Source organism: Aythya fuligula, chromosome 3, assembly GCF_009819795.1.
Source record: "Aythya fuligula isolate bAytFul2 chromosome 3, bAytFul2.pri, whole genome shotgun sequence".
Taxonomy (NCBI): Eukaryota; Metazoa; Chordata; class Aves; order Anseriformes; family Anatidae; genus Aythya; species Aythya fuligula.
In genome coordinates, this window is record NC_045561.1 from 59,611,201 (window position 1) to 59,629,388 (window position 18,188).

General features: G+C 35.0%; 1 protein-coding gene across 1 annotated transcript in view; it reads right to left on the minus strand.

The window, feature by feature from the left end:
* CEP162 (centrosomal protein 162) overlaps positions 1 to 18,188 on the minus strand; it is a 41,340-nt gene that overhangs the window by 14,183 nt on the left and 8,969 nt on the right. Inside the window, 13 exon segments of the mRNA XM_032185047.1 lie at positions 354 to 491; positions 1,177 to 1,404; positions 2,048 to 2,190; positions 3,998 to 4,265; positions 5,398 to 5,662; positions 6,366 to 6,447; positions 6,606 to 6,797; positions 7,427 to 7,549; positions 7,947 to 7,974; positions 8,998 to 9,065; positions 10,100 to 10,152; positions 11,087 to 11,273; positions 11,540 to 11,692. Coding sequence (XP_032040938.1) covers positions 354 to 491; positions 1,177 to 1,404; positions 2,048 to 2,190; positions 3,998 to 4,265; positions 5,398 to 5,662; positions 6,366 to 6,447; positions 6,606 to 6,797; positions 7,427 to 7,549; positions 7,947 to 7,974; positions 8,998 to 9,065; positions 10,100 to 10,152; positions 11,087 to 11,273; positions 11,540 to 11,692 — 1,928 coding nt within the window.

Genomic DNA, 18,188 nt, shown 5'->3' on the forward strand with positions numbered 1-18,188 from the left:
TTAAGCTTGCATCATCTATTTATATGCTTGACTAAGTAATAAATCAGGCACACTTACAAGGTTTCCTTGTAATCAGCTGCTCATATTCTGTGAAAAACATCTTAAAACAGAACCCTACAGACTTCCAATATTACTTAGAAGTATATTTTTCTATTACATTCGGGGCAAAAAAGGTAGTTTAAACTAGACATGTATAAAACACTTAATGTGCAATATATCTCTGCCCTTCACATCTAAATTCCATCCACTTTTTAGATAGAAAGGTAACTATTTTCAACAGAACATTAGTAACCATTAAATGGTTTTCTTTCTGAAATTGGCCAGAACACAACATGAAATGCTGTGTGGTATACCTGCTGATAACCTTGAATAATGACCTCTTGATCTTCAATTTCTTTTTGTATTTGTGACAGTTTTTCTTCAGTGACAGGAACTGTTGCTGCATGATGGATCCATCTCTTTTCTTTAGACAGCTCTTCCATGCTTCTCAACTTTCAGAAAGAAATAGAAGTGATTTGATGCATATTTTTTAGCCATATGAAATCCTCTACAATGCTACACTTTATATTATACATAGGTTACTACACATTTAGATATAAAAGTAGATCAATGAATTGGAGTTTAACAGAAGCAATACAAAACAGCAACAAAGTATAAAAATTTTGGCAGTTTTTAATTATTATTATTTTTTAAATATACCCTCCCTTTTCTATTGTTATTTACCTAGACTGGAAGTTATAGTGAAATAACCCTGCAAATATGCCTTAAAGATAAAACACAACATTGAAATAAATAAACAAACAGTATTTCAACATATACTTTTCTGCTTTTAAACAAGTGGTATCTGTTACTCGTACCCATTTTTTAAACACATAAGACCAAGTTAAATCTTTGAAAAACAAACAAACAAACAAAAACTGCTGCAGAGATCTCAAAATAGCAAAATAAGTGAATTCAGGACAACATAGTTTATAGAAAAAAAGATCATGTGCTATAGGCAATAAATGAAGCACTGGGTAAACATGTACTGCACTGGAACACATACACTACCGGTTTGTATGTGTGGATTTTCTGCTCATTAACAACTTATCTAAAATAACATGCTTTCAGAATAACAACTTTCAGAAGTAATGTTTCTCATTTTCTATACTAGCAGGATACAAAGTGATAAAGTACCTTGCTCTGAAGAACATAGTTTTCCTGACCCCACTGAGAAAGCTCTTTTTCATGCTGTGTTTTCAATTCTAGTATCTTTGTCTCCATTTCTTTCTCCTTTTGCGAAACTGTGCTGGTTAGCTGTTGAATCAAATCACGAGCTCTGTTCAGGTCCTCCTCAGCAACTTGTGCTCGTCTTAGCAAATACAGTTCTCTCTCACAACTTTTGCCAGGAGAAAATGGCAAATGCTATTGAAGAGAGAAATCCAGGGAACCATTAAAATGAATTGATTGTTTACAGAAAATTACTCTAATCAATTTTATTTAACTGGCTTTCTGGCTCTTGGCAACCACATAGGATACTTGAAGAGAAAATAAAACACCATTCTAGTACCAAAACATCCCACAAATTTTTCCTTTAATGAGCTATTTTCTCACTTCCTAAAAATGCATGGGGAAAAAAAAAGAACAACTAGAAGCAAACACCTTTCATATGAGAGCCACTACACACCCACTGGATTTATTCCATTATACATTTTTTTTGAAAAGCAGTAATGATTTAGGCATTCAGTAAATACATTTTTATACAGTTTATAAGGAAGAAGGAAAATCCATCATGATACTACAAATTCAGTCATCTTAGAGAAGTCAAAAGATAATACTAAATATACAGTGTAACTCGGGTGGAAAAACAAATAGAAGCACTGTTGAAGATCCTTAGCAGAATACTTACAGATTTTAAAAGCAAAACCAAGCATTTGACTAAATTAAATTATTTATTCAATATCTTGTGAATATTATTAAAAATAATATTAAAAAAATAATATTAAAAATAGGTTTGCAAACCAAGCTGTACATGCTATAATTAGGAGCATCACTAATTACTACTTACATGCTGATGTTGTTTGGAAGAATCCAGAGCCTGGTGCCCAACGTTATGAACAACTGATTGTCCAGACATAACCTTGTTAATATCCTCCTTAGAAACTGGTTCATTTGTTGCAGATCTTATTACCCTTGTAGCAAATAAGACTTCTTCATCAGGCAGAAAGGAAAACAGAACAAAATTAAAATTTAGAACTTGAAGTCCTTGAAAAAAAAAAAAAAAAATCTATTCATGTGATCCAGCCCGTAAGCATGCAACTGAAGCGTTCTACAACCTGTACTTTGAATTAAATATAGAAACTTCAGAGCAATGAGACACTACAGAAAACATAGCAGGCATCGGTTCTGTACTTAAGGTAAAAAACAAACAAACAAAAAAAAACAACACAAGATCAACTAGGATAAATAGCTGGATAATAAATCCTTTATGAAACAAGATTCATCTCAGTTCTCTGCTCGAGAAGGGACCAATTATTTGTGCATACAGAAATAAAACATATTACAGAAATAAACATATAAAACAATAAAAACAATAAAACATATATAGAGAAATAAAATGTATTCAAAGCTACGGTGAAGGTAAGACACAGTGATTTTCAAAATTTGGAGTGCAGGTAGCACACACAGAAATGCAATATTTATTTATTGCATCAAGTAGCAACCTGACCACAAAGTAAAAAAAAAAAAAAAAAAAAATGAAGCTCCCCCTAGAAAGTAACTACCATACATGGAACTATGCACAACTTAGTCTTCTGAAATACAAGCACTAACTACAATTGCCACTTCATTTCTACCTTTAATGATTTAAGCTAAGAGCTCCTTAGGAATATCACACCTAAAAACAAACAGGCAATTATAATTTTCCAAATTTAATACTTTTTACAGTTTTTCCACACTCTCCTCTCACAAAGGTGCACTGATGATTAGGGAACTGTTTGCTTCAATGCCTTCTCTTCCTAGATACAGAGGTAGAATGCTTTCTTTCTATTGAAAGCAACTTCTGAACACATGTGAAATTGCTGTGGGAGAATTGTTTAGACAAAGAGAGAAAAGCATGCCTGAGTGAGGCTAGTGTCCTCATTTTCTTAGGACTTGTCTTTCACTTCTATCACCTCTGTCTGTTTGTACACTTGCACCATCTCCAGCTCTACAGCAATGCTCTAAGGAACAAGGTTCCTTAGTCTGACAGCTGCCACTGAAGCATCTCCTTAAGGCAGGCAATTTAATCCTCAGCTGGTTTTCCCAACACTACTGGCAGGGTTTTCAAAAGCATTACGTGGTAGAAGTGTGCTAAAACCTTGGCATCCAGAAAGTTATCTTTCCATGCCTCTGAGACTGCAAATGTGGTCTGGCAAAAGATGGCCAGTTGAATTATCTCAGAAAATCCTTCCAGCAAGAGGTCAGTCATAAAAAAAAAAAAAAATAAAATTCCTCTACTTGCAGCTCGGCGTTTACAAGACTACATAGGTATTATCCTTTCCTTAGTGCTACAACAGGAGACATGAACAGGAAAGAGGACATTCATTTATTTATTTTAGTGTTTTGTTTTCTAGAAAAACAAAGATGAAAAAAGAAGCCGAGAATATAAATTCAGTATCATGTGCAGAAGCTAGTCTATTATCAAATCTTTGCATTTACTGTAATTAAAAATGTAATGTACAGAGACTCATTTTTGAACAGCACCTGTTTTGGACTTTGGGTTGTTTTGGACTTACTGGTGAACAATAGCTAAATCCTAAATAAAGTGGTGATCTATATACAGAAAAATATAGAAAAAAACCATCAGTACTTAATCACATTTAATGCATTTAGTTTTGGTTTCTTCTACACCATTTTGAAATGTTAACTTCTTCTGGGGGGGGAGGGCAGAGCTAGGGAAGAAAGAGGATGTGAAGCATGAACAGCAAAGTGCTCTGGCTCTTAAAAGTAAAATTCAGACCTCTTAAGACAGAATTACCTTTAGATTTGGCTCTGTCTGAAGGACTTCTGGCTTTCACAGTGTTTTTCTTGAAAGTTTCTCTTGGCATTTTCCTTTCAGTAGCTGTAAAAGACTGTTTTGAGTGTGAAGTGGATTTCCCATACCCAGAACTTCTAACCACTCCTTGAGGACCATACAAAGACTTCTTTTTATGTAAAGGTGCTGCACTTCTGTTATTCTTGTACAACATTTGCTTAGTTGTCATTGACTCTGATCTTTCATTCTTCGTGGAATGAGACTGAATAGCCTATGACAAAGCATATTTATTTAAAATGGGTTTTAGGGTTCAGTGTGATCTGAAGGCAACTTTTGCTACTAGAAAACCATAGAATCAGCAACAAGAATTAAACAACAATAAGACTACTTGAATGGGAGGGGAAGAAAAAAAACACAAGGGAATTAATTTTAAGATTTAATTTTAGCCAAGTGAATAGCACGACATCCTGCAGAATTTATTATGCTTTCCTACTTCATAAGTTTATATAAAACAAGTATTTGCACTGGTTCTGTTTCATTGTTCTGGGAAGTTGTATTATATTACAGGATCTTTAGCTTACCTAAACATGTAGCTGTCAGGTTATTTGACTAAAGGCTAAATCACAGTGAACAAAGAAACCAAGTAAGGAAGCGAAACAGAGGCAGGCAGAGAAATCTCCTAAACCTCATCATTAAAAACAGAGCACATGACTCCCAGGAACAGGAAATGGGAAAGATTAGCTTACTGGCCCTGTGGGAAGCCCACCAGAATGAATCAACTAAACAACCTCCCTCCTCAGTGCCTTGCAGACTGAAGGAGTGATTGCATAAAGGCAAGAGTGGGGTTAATTTAGGGGATTCAGGGATGACAGAATTTGGAGATTGTCTAAATCTTGTTATGACAAATTAGGTGAAGGGAAGGATTCATACAGATTAGGTAGAAACAAGTGTGGGAAATAGAAAACAAGATTAGAGAAGCTGACTGGTTTGCTGGTCACCATGCTAGTCTGATTAAATGCCCTACATTTGATCAGCCTAATCTATGCTCTTAATTAGCTGTATTTCTAACTATCCACTCTGTAAGAGCACTCTCCAGTTGTTCACATACATTCCCTCAATGGGAATACATGCTCAAACTCACTACTAGCTTGAGGTAGGGATATGGAACTGCAACAGCCTTGAATGTATTGGGCTAAGATTCTTCCTGTCCTACCAGTCCCAAAGTCTAATGGATGTGGATCCTTCTAACAACAGCAATCAGAACATGAAGGTTTAATGTTTCAGAAAAACAGCAACACTCTTAGTTTCTAGACATCGGAGAATAATCAAATAACAGGCAGTCTAAAGACATACACATTTTGAATGTATTTGCACGTAATAAAAATCTTTTTGACACTACTTACCTGGTTAGTTCTGTTGCCTCGTGAAAGCAGACAGTCTTCTACAATCTTTTCATTTAGTACATCAGGCTGAACTTCACTGGTATGAATTTCTTGTTCAGTCACCCTCTGAAGGTTACTTTTATTTGCACCCATCTGCAGAAAGATGCTCTCGTCTTTGTTAGATTTTTCAATTAAGTTTGTCTCCCAAACTGTATTATTCTGGTGCTCATTAAAGGGCAAGCGATTGACAAGTTCATTTCCTGTGCTGCCTGTCTGTTTCACAGGGCTACAAGAAAAAGAAATAAAGTCACGATATAATAAGATTTTTGCCCTTTACCTTTCTGTGACTCTGGAAAAAGTGGGACATTTTTTCTTTATATAGCATCTGTAAAGACTGCTTGAACTTGAAAGAGTCACTAGGTTCTTTATAAGAACAATCTTGCTGATTTAGTTATTAAAAAAAAAAAAAAAAAAAGTTAAGGCTGAAGATTGACTCCCACACTGTGAAACAAGAGATATTTCCTGGCAGTAACTGCTTTTGTGGAGGCACCAAACTGGGCTATAAGACAAACACCCACAAGCATGCAGTCAGTGTTAATAAAATCACAAATGATAATTTCTGCAAAGTGTTAAGCTCCTCAAACTAATTTGTTAAGCAAAACCTATTTCTGACAGCTTCAGGACCTGTGCAGAAGTCCCAAAAAGCAGAGATTCTATTTATAGTAGTTGTCAGCATGAGGAAGACTCATCCAAATGACATGGCAAATGTTGCTGCTTATCACTTAAAGTCTGGGCAACCTGGTCTAAACCAACTAACTATAACCATGGTACAATTCACAGCAATATGCCATAATGCCAATGCAAAGCTGTAAAATTTCAGTCTTAGTGAAAAAAGTGAAAAAGACAGATGAGTCATTTGTAAGCTGATTTTCAGAAATAGTTAATGGATTTGTTATTACAATTCTTAGAACACATTCTGAAATAAATACCTTTCAGGTTCCAAATCAAATCCTCTGGCATTATACGAATCTCCTTTAATAGGTCTCATTAATTCTTCCACAGTGGGTAGGTCTGATTGGTGCAAAGTAATAAAAATATTTTAAAAAGAATAGAAAATGTATTTGTAAAAAGGACAACATTTAAAAATATTTCATTAATTGAATATTAAAGATATTACTAGTTCACTTACATGCTTGTACAACACACGCCTTCCCCTTTAAGGTATTTACCTGACTCAGTGGTTGACACGTTTTTTGAATAGATATCATTATTTTGTGAAACACTTTCCAATAAGCACTTTGAGATTGCCATTGCAGAATCACGTATTTTTTGCTCATCAGTGTCTTCCAAAGACTGATCAATGTGATGATATGCTTGGTGTAATGCTTCGATGTCACTGCTAGTTTGTCCATAGGAAGTGCCTGTGAAAAATAAAAGCTCTTAAGAGACACTACAGGACTTTCTGCGAGGGAAGCATATCACCACAACCCATGTTTCAGTTACAAGCTTGGACTATTATCAGGTGAGAACAGTGTTTTCAAGTACTGAAAAAATAAATGTCTCATTTCGGCTACAAAAATAAACAGTTGCCAAGTTAATTAGTATGAGCTAAATAGCCTTATCTACAGTTTGCATACCTTTCCCAGCCCTACCTCCACTATTGTCTCATTACTAAAGCTAACAGTATATGTGAAACAATTTTAATAGATGCCCTCAGAGCCATACTCTGGTTATCAGCAGGGTACAATCTCTTACAGAGCTTAGTACAACAGTGTATTTTGTTGTTGAACACTGCCAAAGCAGAATTTTAGCTATCACATATAACTAGGAGAGATTGTATTTAAATCAGGCCGCAATGTCAAAACCAACTTTACAGTAACCAAGGGTAAAAAGTTGTGTTTATGCTAAAAAGACACCTTTTTTACTGAGATAATTCCTTCTCCTCTCAAGATACATTAATAAAAGCCAAGGGCTTCATGTTCACTGACAACTTAAGAACAAATGAAGACTCCAGAACCATCCGTTTGCTTAAAATAAATAAAAGCTTTACCTGTTTCTTTCATTTCCATTCCACTAACTTCTTGAGGCAGATAATGTTCACCTAGTGCTACATCTGATGTTTCAACAGCCTTTTGAAGTTCTGTAGTTGAATCTTGTGAATCAAGTAATACAACTAAAACCAAGAAGATAAGCGTTAAAGAAAACACAGTTCTCTTATTCATAGTCCATCTACGCCGGAATTAGGAGTACACCAAAGCTTATCCTGATGCTCTAAACGTGCCAAAAAAGCAGACATATGGATTATTATAATGTCATTAATATTAGCAACTCTAAATATAACCATCAAAAATACTGTCTAGTAAAATAAAAAATTAAATTAGTAATTACTTTGAAGTGCTAACATAGATTTATTTTTAATCATTTCAGTCTAACAGACTTCCAGTAGAATACAACCAAATTAAGTAAAAAAAAAAAAAAAAAAAAAAGTAATACAATCAGATGAAAAATTATCATAAAGGATCATAAAGGTACATTTAATATTCTTCTACTGATGAAATTTTGTATTTTACCTTTAGCCAGCATGCCAGTGTTTGGTTCCTGTGAAGAATAAACAAATAAAAATATTACTTTTTGAATTTCATGAAAAAAAGTCTAGACAAACTTTAAAAGCTGGACCAAAACCTAAGAACTAAAGCAGTTCTTAGTGTTCCAAGCATGTGCACTTTTCTAAAGCTCTCCTCTTTCAACACTTCTAAAAATTCTCTTGTAAGTGACTGGGAACTACTATATATAGTAGTATAGTAGTATAATATGCAGTATAATAATAATATATATAGTAATATAATATACATTATACTCTGCATAAATGAAATAAGATATTTACACCTTTCTGGTTGTCTTCTACTGTAATTTCAGAATATAAAATAATGTAGCAGTAAGTATATTACAGTTCCATTCTATTTGTTCTTTTCAAACATTTCTTAGAAATATTACTCCAATAAACTTAAAAAGTACTACAAATTCTCTACTATAGATGAACACAGTGCTCTATAGACTCCTTTCACAAAAATTGAGACCAAAAGGCATGCTCCAGGAATGCAGCCGGTGTGGTCCAGCCACACACCCTCCACTTCAAAAGACCTGACAAAGCAGGTTGATAGCAATATTCCCAAAGCTGTGTAGATTTTGCTTTCTCTGTCCAAACGGTTTCTCCATACAAATCTGCTTCTTTTGGTCTGTGTCACTTGCTAGCATAGACACCACTTTAATAGCTCCAAGGGAGAAATTAATCACTATCCGTCCTGAGGCTGAGGCTTTAAGCAAAGCTCATGATTTCTGCACTCTTCCACAGTTCTTAATTCAAAGGAGGAATAGGCAGGCAACCCTGTGAAGAGCTTAGTGTTTAGTGATACATCACAGGGAAGTGCATATCCTCAATAAAACAATATAGTCCTAGGATCATTATATTCTTTCAGACAGTACATATAATACAAGGGTTTAGTATATTCAATATTTAGTTACACATTGCAGAGATTTTACAGTTCATGAAAAGAATATAAACATTTGCTAAGTTATATTTGTCGCAAGTACTTACACTCCTGACATCATATTTTGATTTACCTGATTTGCTTCAGTTTTAAAGCCAGGATTAGCATCCATTTCTTCTTCAAAATCTTCACTGTAGCTGCCTGAAGAGTAAAATAGACATCAGACAAATGCAATATTCAGGAACGATAAAGCAGCATAGGAAAAGCTATTTCCTCTGTCCCAATTTCTCAGCTAGGAACAGCTACTGCCATTATTACTTGTTCCACAAAAACAGAAAGTTTTTGATACTAAGTGTAGTACAAAAACTACAGTAAAACTCACACATAGTATCTCCAAGTACAAATGAAGTTTGTTGTATGACAGATGTAAATTAACTCTTTCACCTCGTGGCCTACTTGAATTGACCATTTTTATTCAATCCTTTTCTCTCACTTTAGGGTGAAATGATGCAAAGCTACAAAGTTGCTATAGTATTTCTACAACACCTACCATGATCTCCTGCGATCTATTGATCAATCATATTTCTGAAGAGATTTCCTGTGATTTACAAATATGGTCTCTTTATACTTGGGAAATTCAAGTTCAGTATTGCTCAAAACTTCAGCTAAATCTTTATCATATATTAGGAATGAAGAGTGAAATAAAGAAGGCAAATGAAATACAAATAATGAAAGACAAGTATGGAAGGAGTATAGCATGGAAATTCAGGAAAAAAAAGATCAGGTAAGAGTAATACTGCAAATTACAGAGATGAAGCTCAGGCAGGAAAAGATAGAACAAAAATACTGAAAATGACACTTGAAACACTGGAGTAACTCAAATGTTAAGAGGTATTTCAAGATCAGGGTCGGGTTTTGTTGTTGTTGTTTTATCAGTTTTTGATAGGCAGAGTTCTTTTCCCCTTTTTTTCTCTTCCTTTTTCTTTCATTTTTTTTTTCTTTCCTCCTCTCTCATACATTTTGGTCACAATAGATTAAAAATCCAACTCAAAATAAAAAGCACAAGACATCCTCTGATGCCCTGCTATGAAGTCTTTGCATTTGAACAGGCGTATTAATCCACAAATTTATTTCTGTTATTGCTTAATGAGGTTGTTGCAATTCATAGCATACGTACTGTTTAAAAAAAAAAAAAAATCTTCAAATGAACAGCTTAACAGCTTGGATAGTATTACCAGATTTCTCTTCATGTGCAGCTTCCTCTTCTCCTTTTTTACTTTCTTCATTTCTGAGAAACAAAATGAAAATTTTACTGTCTCTTCTTGGAGAGTAAATAAATATATTTTTTAAATCATAAAAATTCACATTTATTGTAAGAAGTACCAGAAACCTGAATTTCTCCATCATATCAAATCATAGGTAAGAAAGGTATGTAAATGTCAGTAGTTATTAAAATAAATATGTATGTTTATCATATTCATTTCCATCATATTGTATATCTCTGTACTTCAAATTCTCAGTCTAACTCTTAAAATCACCTCCTTTCTGCATTTCCTCCAACATCTACACCAGATTCTTATACAAAAATTTATCATCAGGTTTGCTTGCTGTTCTGACCTTTACATTCCGCATTAACAAAACAAAAATAAACATCTCTTTCCCCTTTCCCAGTACTTTTTGTTCATTTAAAACTCTCCAGAACTCTCTCCATCTGTTTTCACATTGGATGTTTACACTTAACATTTGTAATGAACGCAGACTGAACTGCCCATTCTTCCATTATTCTCACAGATACTTGTTTTCACGTTACTGATTACAAATGAATTTCCCTAGTCTATCTTTCTTCCATATTCATCCCAGGGGACACAGGATATTTTTTGGTCTACTACCTAGTTATTATCAATTGTTAACTCTTTTCATTTAGTTACACCTTACAATTAAGAACATTAAATCAACTTATAACTATTGCGTAGTACAAACATGGTGTAGCTATGCTCAGTCATCACCAAGCCACGCTCTTAGATTACTTCTTTATTTATTAAACCCACTTGTCTTTGTCTTAAAAAAAAAAAAAAAAGTAAACCAACAACAAAAACAAAACCCACCCACACCCAGAAAAACACAGAGGATCTTGTCTCACAGATACCCAAATGTGGTATTCAGATGCCCAGGTCATATGTGCCCACTAGTATAGTCTGCAACTTTTCTTCCCTCTAAATTACCGAACAAACGGTGCTAGTATTATGGAATCATTGGAATCCAGCTCTTTATTTAATCTTGAATAATCAATAGTTGATGAAGCTTCCTGTTCGAGTTTGGCAAAAAAGATCTCTTTTTCTTCTTGTTCTTCCAGGGTATCCAATCCAACTCCTGTGATACTTTGGTTAGGCCCAGAAGCTACCACTGAATCTAAATTTGAGAAAACAGAACAAACTAATTGTGTTGGCACTCTATGACTACACATAATAGTCATAACAGTCAACCACAACCGTAGACAGACATAAAATATTAACAGCATCAAATTATCACAAATTAATATAAGGATCTTTCAATCCTTAAGCTTCAGCTGACAAGCGAGGAATCCCAGCTTGCAATAAATTAGAGGAAATTTTGTAATAATAATTTAAGTTTAGATCTGGATAACTTCATGAAGTGGTTGCACTCTCAGTTCTCACCGTTTGTCTCCAGGCTGTCTCTGCTTAAGGAGACAGCGTTCCCATTACTCGTCTGAAGAGGCATCTTTTCTGCGTGCATATTCTCATCAGTTCCTCCCATCAGCTGCAAAGTGTTCTGTATCTTGACAATGCTTCCACTTGATACAAGCATTCCTAGGAAGGAAGTTGCAATATTACTATCACCTAGAAGCTGTTTGTATGACACTTCAGTTGTGTTCCAGAACCACCTTTTTTTTTTTTTTTTTTGATCTTGTTGCAACTGCAAAGATCTACAGTCTTACAAATTGTGTTCTTCTAACTTCTGTTTCTGTTATGATATATAAACCTTGTTTAATTAGAGTTAACTGGCCTATTATACACATTTTCTTCCCATTCTACACATTTGTGCCCAAGCCTCAGTATGTAACAACTGCTATCGACTTCCTGCAACACTACTCATGAAGAACAGTTGGAGAACAATTAACTATTTTGTTGTTGTTGTTGTTGTTAAAAGAACAGAGAAATTAGCACTTCTTTGTTGAAAGTCTATTAATTATGTTTGATTAACTATCCTGGAGAAAGCACCAGACTTCTAAAATTTGTAGACATTGGCTTAACAGCTACATTTCATTTGTTGCAAATTAAGCGCTTTGGGGGAAAAAAAAAAAGTAACCAAACTTGGAGGTCGTTGACAAACACATAGTTCTTCCATTCTGTGTTTTTGCAACTGCAATAGGCAGTTTCTCTCCTTACTGTAACTTAATTGTTGCAAGGATTCAACATCACTGCACTAACTTTATGTGCGAATTCTGCTCTCAAACAGAACGCTGCTGTACCTACTTCCTTACTGAAAACTAAAAGCCAAATATTACAGTAAATTATTACTTAAATAAGCTGTACTAAGTCCCTTCTGCCTCCCCTTATAACATCCCACTTTTAGGCTTGGATTGTTACCACGTCTGTCTTTTCCAACATGAATCTCCAGTCAGTAAAATAAACTCAGAAATTATTCTGTCTGGCCAAAGGATGTTTAGGTTGTAGCTGTGTGCTTGTACTGAACATACCAGAAGGGGCGAAGACACTGACAAAACTTCATTTCCTGCCGGCAGGGGATTGCAGGAGATGCATACCTCAACAACCCTGCACATTGAGAACGCAAAACCTGTCTCCCATGTGCTGTTCAAGCACGTCAGCACTAGGCTGTTAATACGTCCTTGTAATATACAAGTCCAAGTTCCTTTAAAGAAATGCCATACTTGCCTATATTGTGACAATGGAGGACCCCCTCTCTTCAATAATGAAAATACACCAGAGTGAGACAAAGAGGGGAGAAAAAGAGCGGAAAAAGAAGTCTGAACACCTTTTCCTTCCCTAAGGTGGAAGGGCCTTCCAGATCCTTAGCACATGCGTTCTAATTTTAAGAGCCTTCTTGTTAAGTAGTAGTACAGTATTTTTCCTTGAGTTGCAATGACAAAGTCCCCTTACATGTTTTATTGGGAAGCTAATACATGTGATTTTACATCTTGCAAATTACTTCCAATCCTGTACCTAACTTTGGTTTCCTCTCTGATACAGAGCTCTGACTTACTTTGCATGCTACAAATAGATGTTGGAGACTAGCTCCACCTCTGTACAGTTACTACTAAACAAAACCTATTTGCTACTACATTGAAAACTACAAAGTGAAAAACTCATTGTGCTGTACAGAAAAACATGAACAGTCCATTTCCCTGATAGCTAAATGCAGTAATTTAAAGTGATTTACCCTGATGGGCACTTTGTTCTAGCTATCAAGACAGCAAATAGGAGTCTGCTTTCAGCTGGATCACAAATTTTTTGCACAGCTTTAGATTAGCTGTAATCTCAACTTCTAATGAAAGAAAATACTAAAAAAAATTTTCCTTAATTTTATTTTAATTATCTCAAGCTCAATAAACTGACAGACTTTGCTCTTGAAGTTTTCATGAGTTTTTTGTAAACTGATATATTCAAGTAATTTTCCAGTTCAAACTAGACCTGAGCTTTTCAAAAAGCACTTTCCAACTATAATCTGAAAATCAAATACTGTTTTACAGCCACTGAGGTTTATAACTCAGCCACTCCCAATTCCCAGATATGTGCACCAGATTACAAGGGGATACTAGTGTTGCTACTGAAGGCAAGAACATCTAGTAGCCCTACACAATCTGAACTCTGAGAAGCCTATTGAACTTGGAAAAAAACAAAAAAAAACAAAAAAAAACATCAACTTGGATGGTTTTCAAAGTTTACATTTTCACTGTGTTTTCTGACAGTTTGAATAGTCCTACTGATTTCTGAGGGACTTGCAAGGGTGATGGCAGGGCACTTTTATTTCTTGTGAAAATGATTTCTTGAGCAGCAGTTTCATTTTACTACCCATAGCCTTGCACTGTTGATTCTTGCAGTATTTTGCAAGACTCATGATACGAGGTATACTGCCCCTTACAATAAATTAAAGTAAGAACCTGAATTTCACTTAGAAAAATATTTTATCACAGCTGCAGAAAACCTTAAAGAACAAAATTCAACCTTAAGAACAAAAATACGCAGGGCTCAAACCTAGATATGATGACAAACACTTACTTCTGTTATTTGTAATATGGCCATGACTTACAGAATTGAGCAATTTTCTTTTTGATATCATGTAAAATACAGTAATTTTGTTACCCTCCAAATTGTCTGGACTGTCAGAAGCGACGCTTTCTTCTTCTTTGTTTAAATATGAATCTTTCTTGTCCTTATGAAATTTTTCCAGCATTTTGAATTTAGACAAAGCCTTGCTCCGAGATGCACTGGAAGAAGGTTTAGGGGGAACTACTTTTAGGTGTACACAAACATTTACGAGTTTTAATATACAATGGACAGGGGATAAAGAGAAAAATAAGGTGTGAGTATTCAGATTGCCAATTCTGAAAAAGTAATGTAATTCATTTTCTTGTTGAATTATCTAAAATTTTGCAGCTATAAATAAATAAAAACTAATAAGTTAGTACGTATGAATTTTGAAACTAAAAATATTTTTTGTCCTCTTTCATTTTTAAAAGACAAATTACTAGTTAGTTCTTACTCCACATATATCTTGCATTCAAATACAATGTTCTAGGAGCTCAAAATATATATTACCTGAAAAAAAAAAAAAAAGAAAAAAAAAAAGAAAACTAACAAGACTACTTCAACAATAAAAGATGTTTTGTACAATAAGTTTTGAAAGAAAGCATCTAGATCAGTTCAAAGAAAAGAAGAAAAAACATTGGTAGGTAAAATGTGAATTACTACTGCTTCTATAACTGGTAGTTAAAAGAACTGCATATTGCCTGTTTATACCCCTGTGAGGACTTGCTTAGTGGCCAATAAAACCAAACACTTATTCACTTTACCACTAATTAAGTTTCAGATAACAGTACCACTGCTGAAAACTGTGCTCTCTCATGAGACTTAGATGATAGTCATACTATACTCTTTATATTACCCTAGACTAGACAGATGCACTGCATGAGACTTGTCCAAACCATCAAGCACATGTGCTTGTGTATGTGCTTTGTAGGAGTGGTAGGGTGATCCTAAACTGGCTAATTCAGAGACAATTCTTAGTTAAAGATTGGTCAAATTTACCTTGACACATGAGAGAGCAAAGGCAGCCTAGGGGACCTGGTCAAGTGTCCAGGACCTGTCTACAGATGGGAGGACTATGGGGAGATCTGACCAGAAGCTTGTAGAACTCAGAAATATGCAAGATGACTAAAGATGGATAAACATATGACAGATGCAGGCTAAAGTCAAAAGAAAAAGCTCTAAAACCCTTCCTGATACAATATATGGTTCCTTTATTCCCCTGACTGATGGCCAAGACCACTAATGAGGCATCACTTCTCTACCTTCATTCTCCCACATCTATAGAAACACCAAAAATGGTGACAGCATACCTTCAGTTGTAAATAATGCAAACACCTGTGCCTTTTAAAACAGTAATTTGACATAACCGTCAAACTTCTGTTGCTCGCATTTCAAATGTTAAGCCTAATTTGAGACAGTCGATTTTACTGTTTATAACCCAGACCGAGATGCATTATAGCTATTTTGCGCAAAGGAGGCTTATGAAAACAGGACATACACTCTAGAAACGTACTCTAAGGAAAATGATCTATAGACTATGTAGTCACAAAGGATCAACTGCCAAATATTTCTTTGTCATGGCTCTCCAAAACATTATTGAATCTGTTTGAATTCAACACCAATGCCACATTTAACCTAGTCTATCTATCTATTTATCTCTATATATATATATCTCAAGTTAATTGTTGCTCTATGAAACACATTTGTGTAAAGTACAGTAGCAATTATAGCTCTTAATTATTCTTTGGAGTTTCTTCTCAGATAGCACTAATAGTTACTTTACATAAACGGATGAATCTGAAATTACATTGACTAAAATAAACCTGCAGATTAAATAACCCAATTTGTCATTACGATACCAACTGCACTGTTTCCATTTCAGAGGCAGCATGCACAGCAGACGGAAAATAATATCAATATAAAATTAATATAATACTTATCTGACTGGAGTTTTTCAGCTTTGACAAACAGAACACTGAATATTAATATTTCTTGAGTAGGAAATACAGAAAATATATTTTCTGTTTACTAACTATACTGATCTTTGTTATGACTTTCAAGGTTATTTTCCTCCCCCACTTGCTTACATTCAATACTGTCTGCCTACATTGCTAGGTACAGTGATCAATGATGTAACAACAATTAAGCAAAAGTTCACACACTTGTTAGTTTCTTCTGGAAATGACAAACAAATTAAGTGGCAGCTTGCTTTTATGAGAAAACTATGGTCAAATGGACTGCTACAAAGGATTTTCTACAGGAAATGTACTACTAATGTAAGGCTGATATTGAATAAACTGAACAAAACATATTTAATCAAATACCAGACTGGGAATCTGAATGTGGAATCTGTTTTTCACTGTTTTCCACTACTTCAGCATGGCTTTCCATCCCTTTCTTCTCTTTTCTCACTTTAACAAATCTTGTTTGAAAATCTTGAAAAGTAAGACAAACAGCAAGAACAGATAGGCAAGCAAGACAGGACAGGAGTTATTATTACCCAATTTCTCTTTATCATTTAAATGGCAAAAAACAAGTAGACATTATATTAGTTAGAGATATGTCTTTAACCTGTCAAATATGTAAGACTGTATCTTGAATCATAATTTACGCATTTCATCTTAAAGCTGAAGAACAGAGTTCAAACGTGCCTAGAATAATAAGCAGAGTTATTTTAAAATGTACTTTACTATGCTTAGCCAAAAGAACAGAAGTAGTTTACACTGTTTACCATTAGCCTACAAAACCAAGTGAAAAGAGGTCATTAGTGCAAATTGCTACCTATTTCCCAACACTTTGGCAATGAGACGCCTTGGAAAAAACAATCAGACAATAAATACATGCATAAATATGGAGTCCTCCAGTCACCCCTCTTACATCTTTCAGGAAAGCATGGTACAGAAACAAAAGCAACTCAAAATGAAAACCCCAGACTGGAAACCGTTTATCACCTTGGTGCATAGCTCAAGCTAATTAGCCAGACTCTGCACTTCATTAATATCACAATCTCTCTCCACGGTGCCACTCAAACACATCAACTCATACGGAGCTAGCTCACGTATTTGTAATGCTGCACTGGGGGTGGAGGTGAGATTCATACATTTACATAATGTTAAATCACGGTAACAAACCACTTTGAGAATAATAATTATACTACCTGACAGCCTGTTAATAAGAGTCTTATCTGCAAACCAACATGGAGGTTCAGGCTTATGAGAATTCACAAGGATCTGCACAAAGTTTTGAAAAATGCTAAATTTACACTTCTCAAAAGTTAAGCTCAGCTTAATTTCCATAGTTTTCAACAGAGCAATATTACTATTTCTTCAGCAGGACAATTATTCTGCTACGTACGGCACATTTAACAACCTTACAAAAAGCTAAGAACTAGATCACCTTCTCCTCATTTGCAGTAACTTACGTTGCAATGCTGCTGTACCTTCATCCATTATTAATACACCTGAGCAACATAATACATAACACACATCTACTGAAGAATATTAGACCTAGCAAAATTGTATTTGATGGAAGCACAGAAGCGTGCAACACAAAGAGACAGAGAAAGGAAAAAAAAACGAGCCGTTCTAGAACCGTATCAGTAACTCAGGAAGAGTATGAATATGAACAGTCTCGCTTCTTTCGTGGGTAAATTGATTCCATGCTTGCAAAACTGGATAGACTTACCTTCTACATATTTTCACATTAAAAGATAAGTTTGTTTTAAGGTATCTATGATGCTTTTACCCTGATGGGCAGCTAAGCTCCACTACAACCACTCTCACTCCCCCTCCTCCAAGGAGAAGTGGGAGGAAGTATGATGGAAAAAGCTCAGGGGTTGAGATAAGGACAAGGAGATCACTCAGCAATCATGTCACAGGCAAAACAGACTCAGCATAGGCAATAAATTATATTAATCTCCCTACTACTAACAAGCTATAGCAGTGAGAAAATAAAAACAAACTAAAAACACCTTCTCCCCATCCACCCTCTTCTACCTCCTGCCCCCGAGCAGCACAGGGGAAAAGTGAACAAGGGC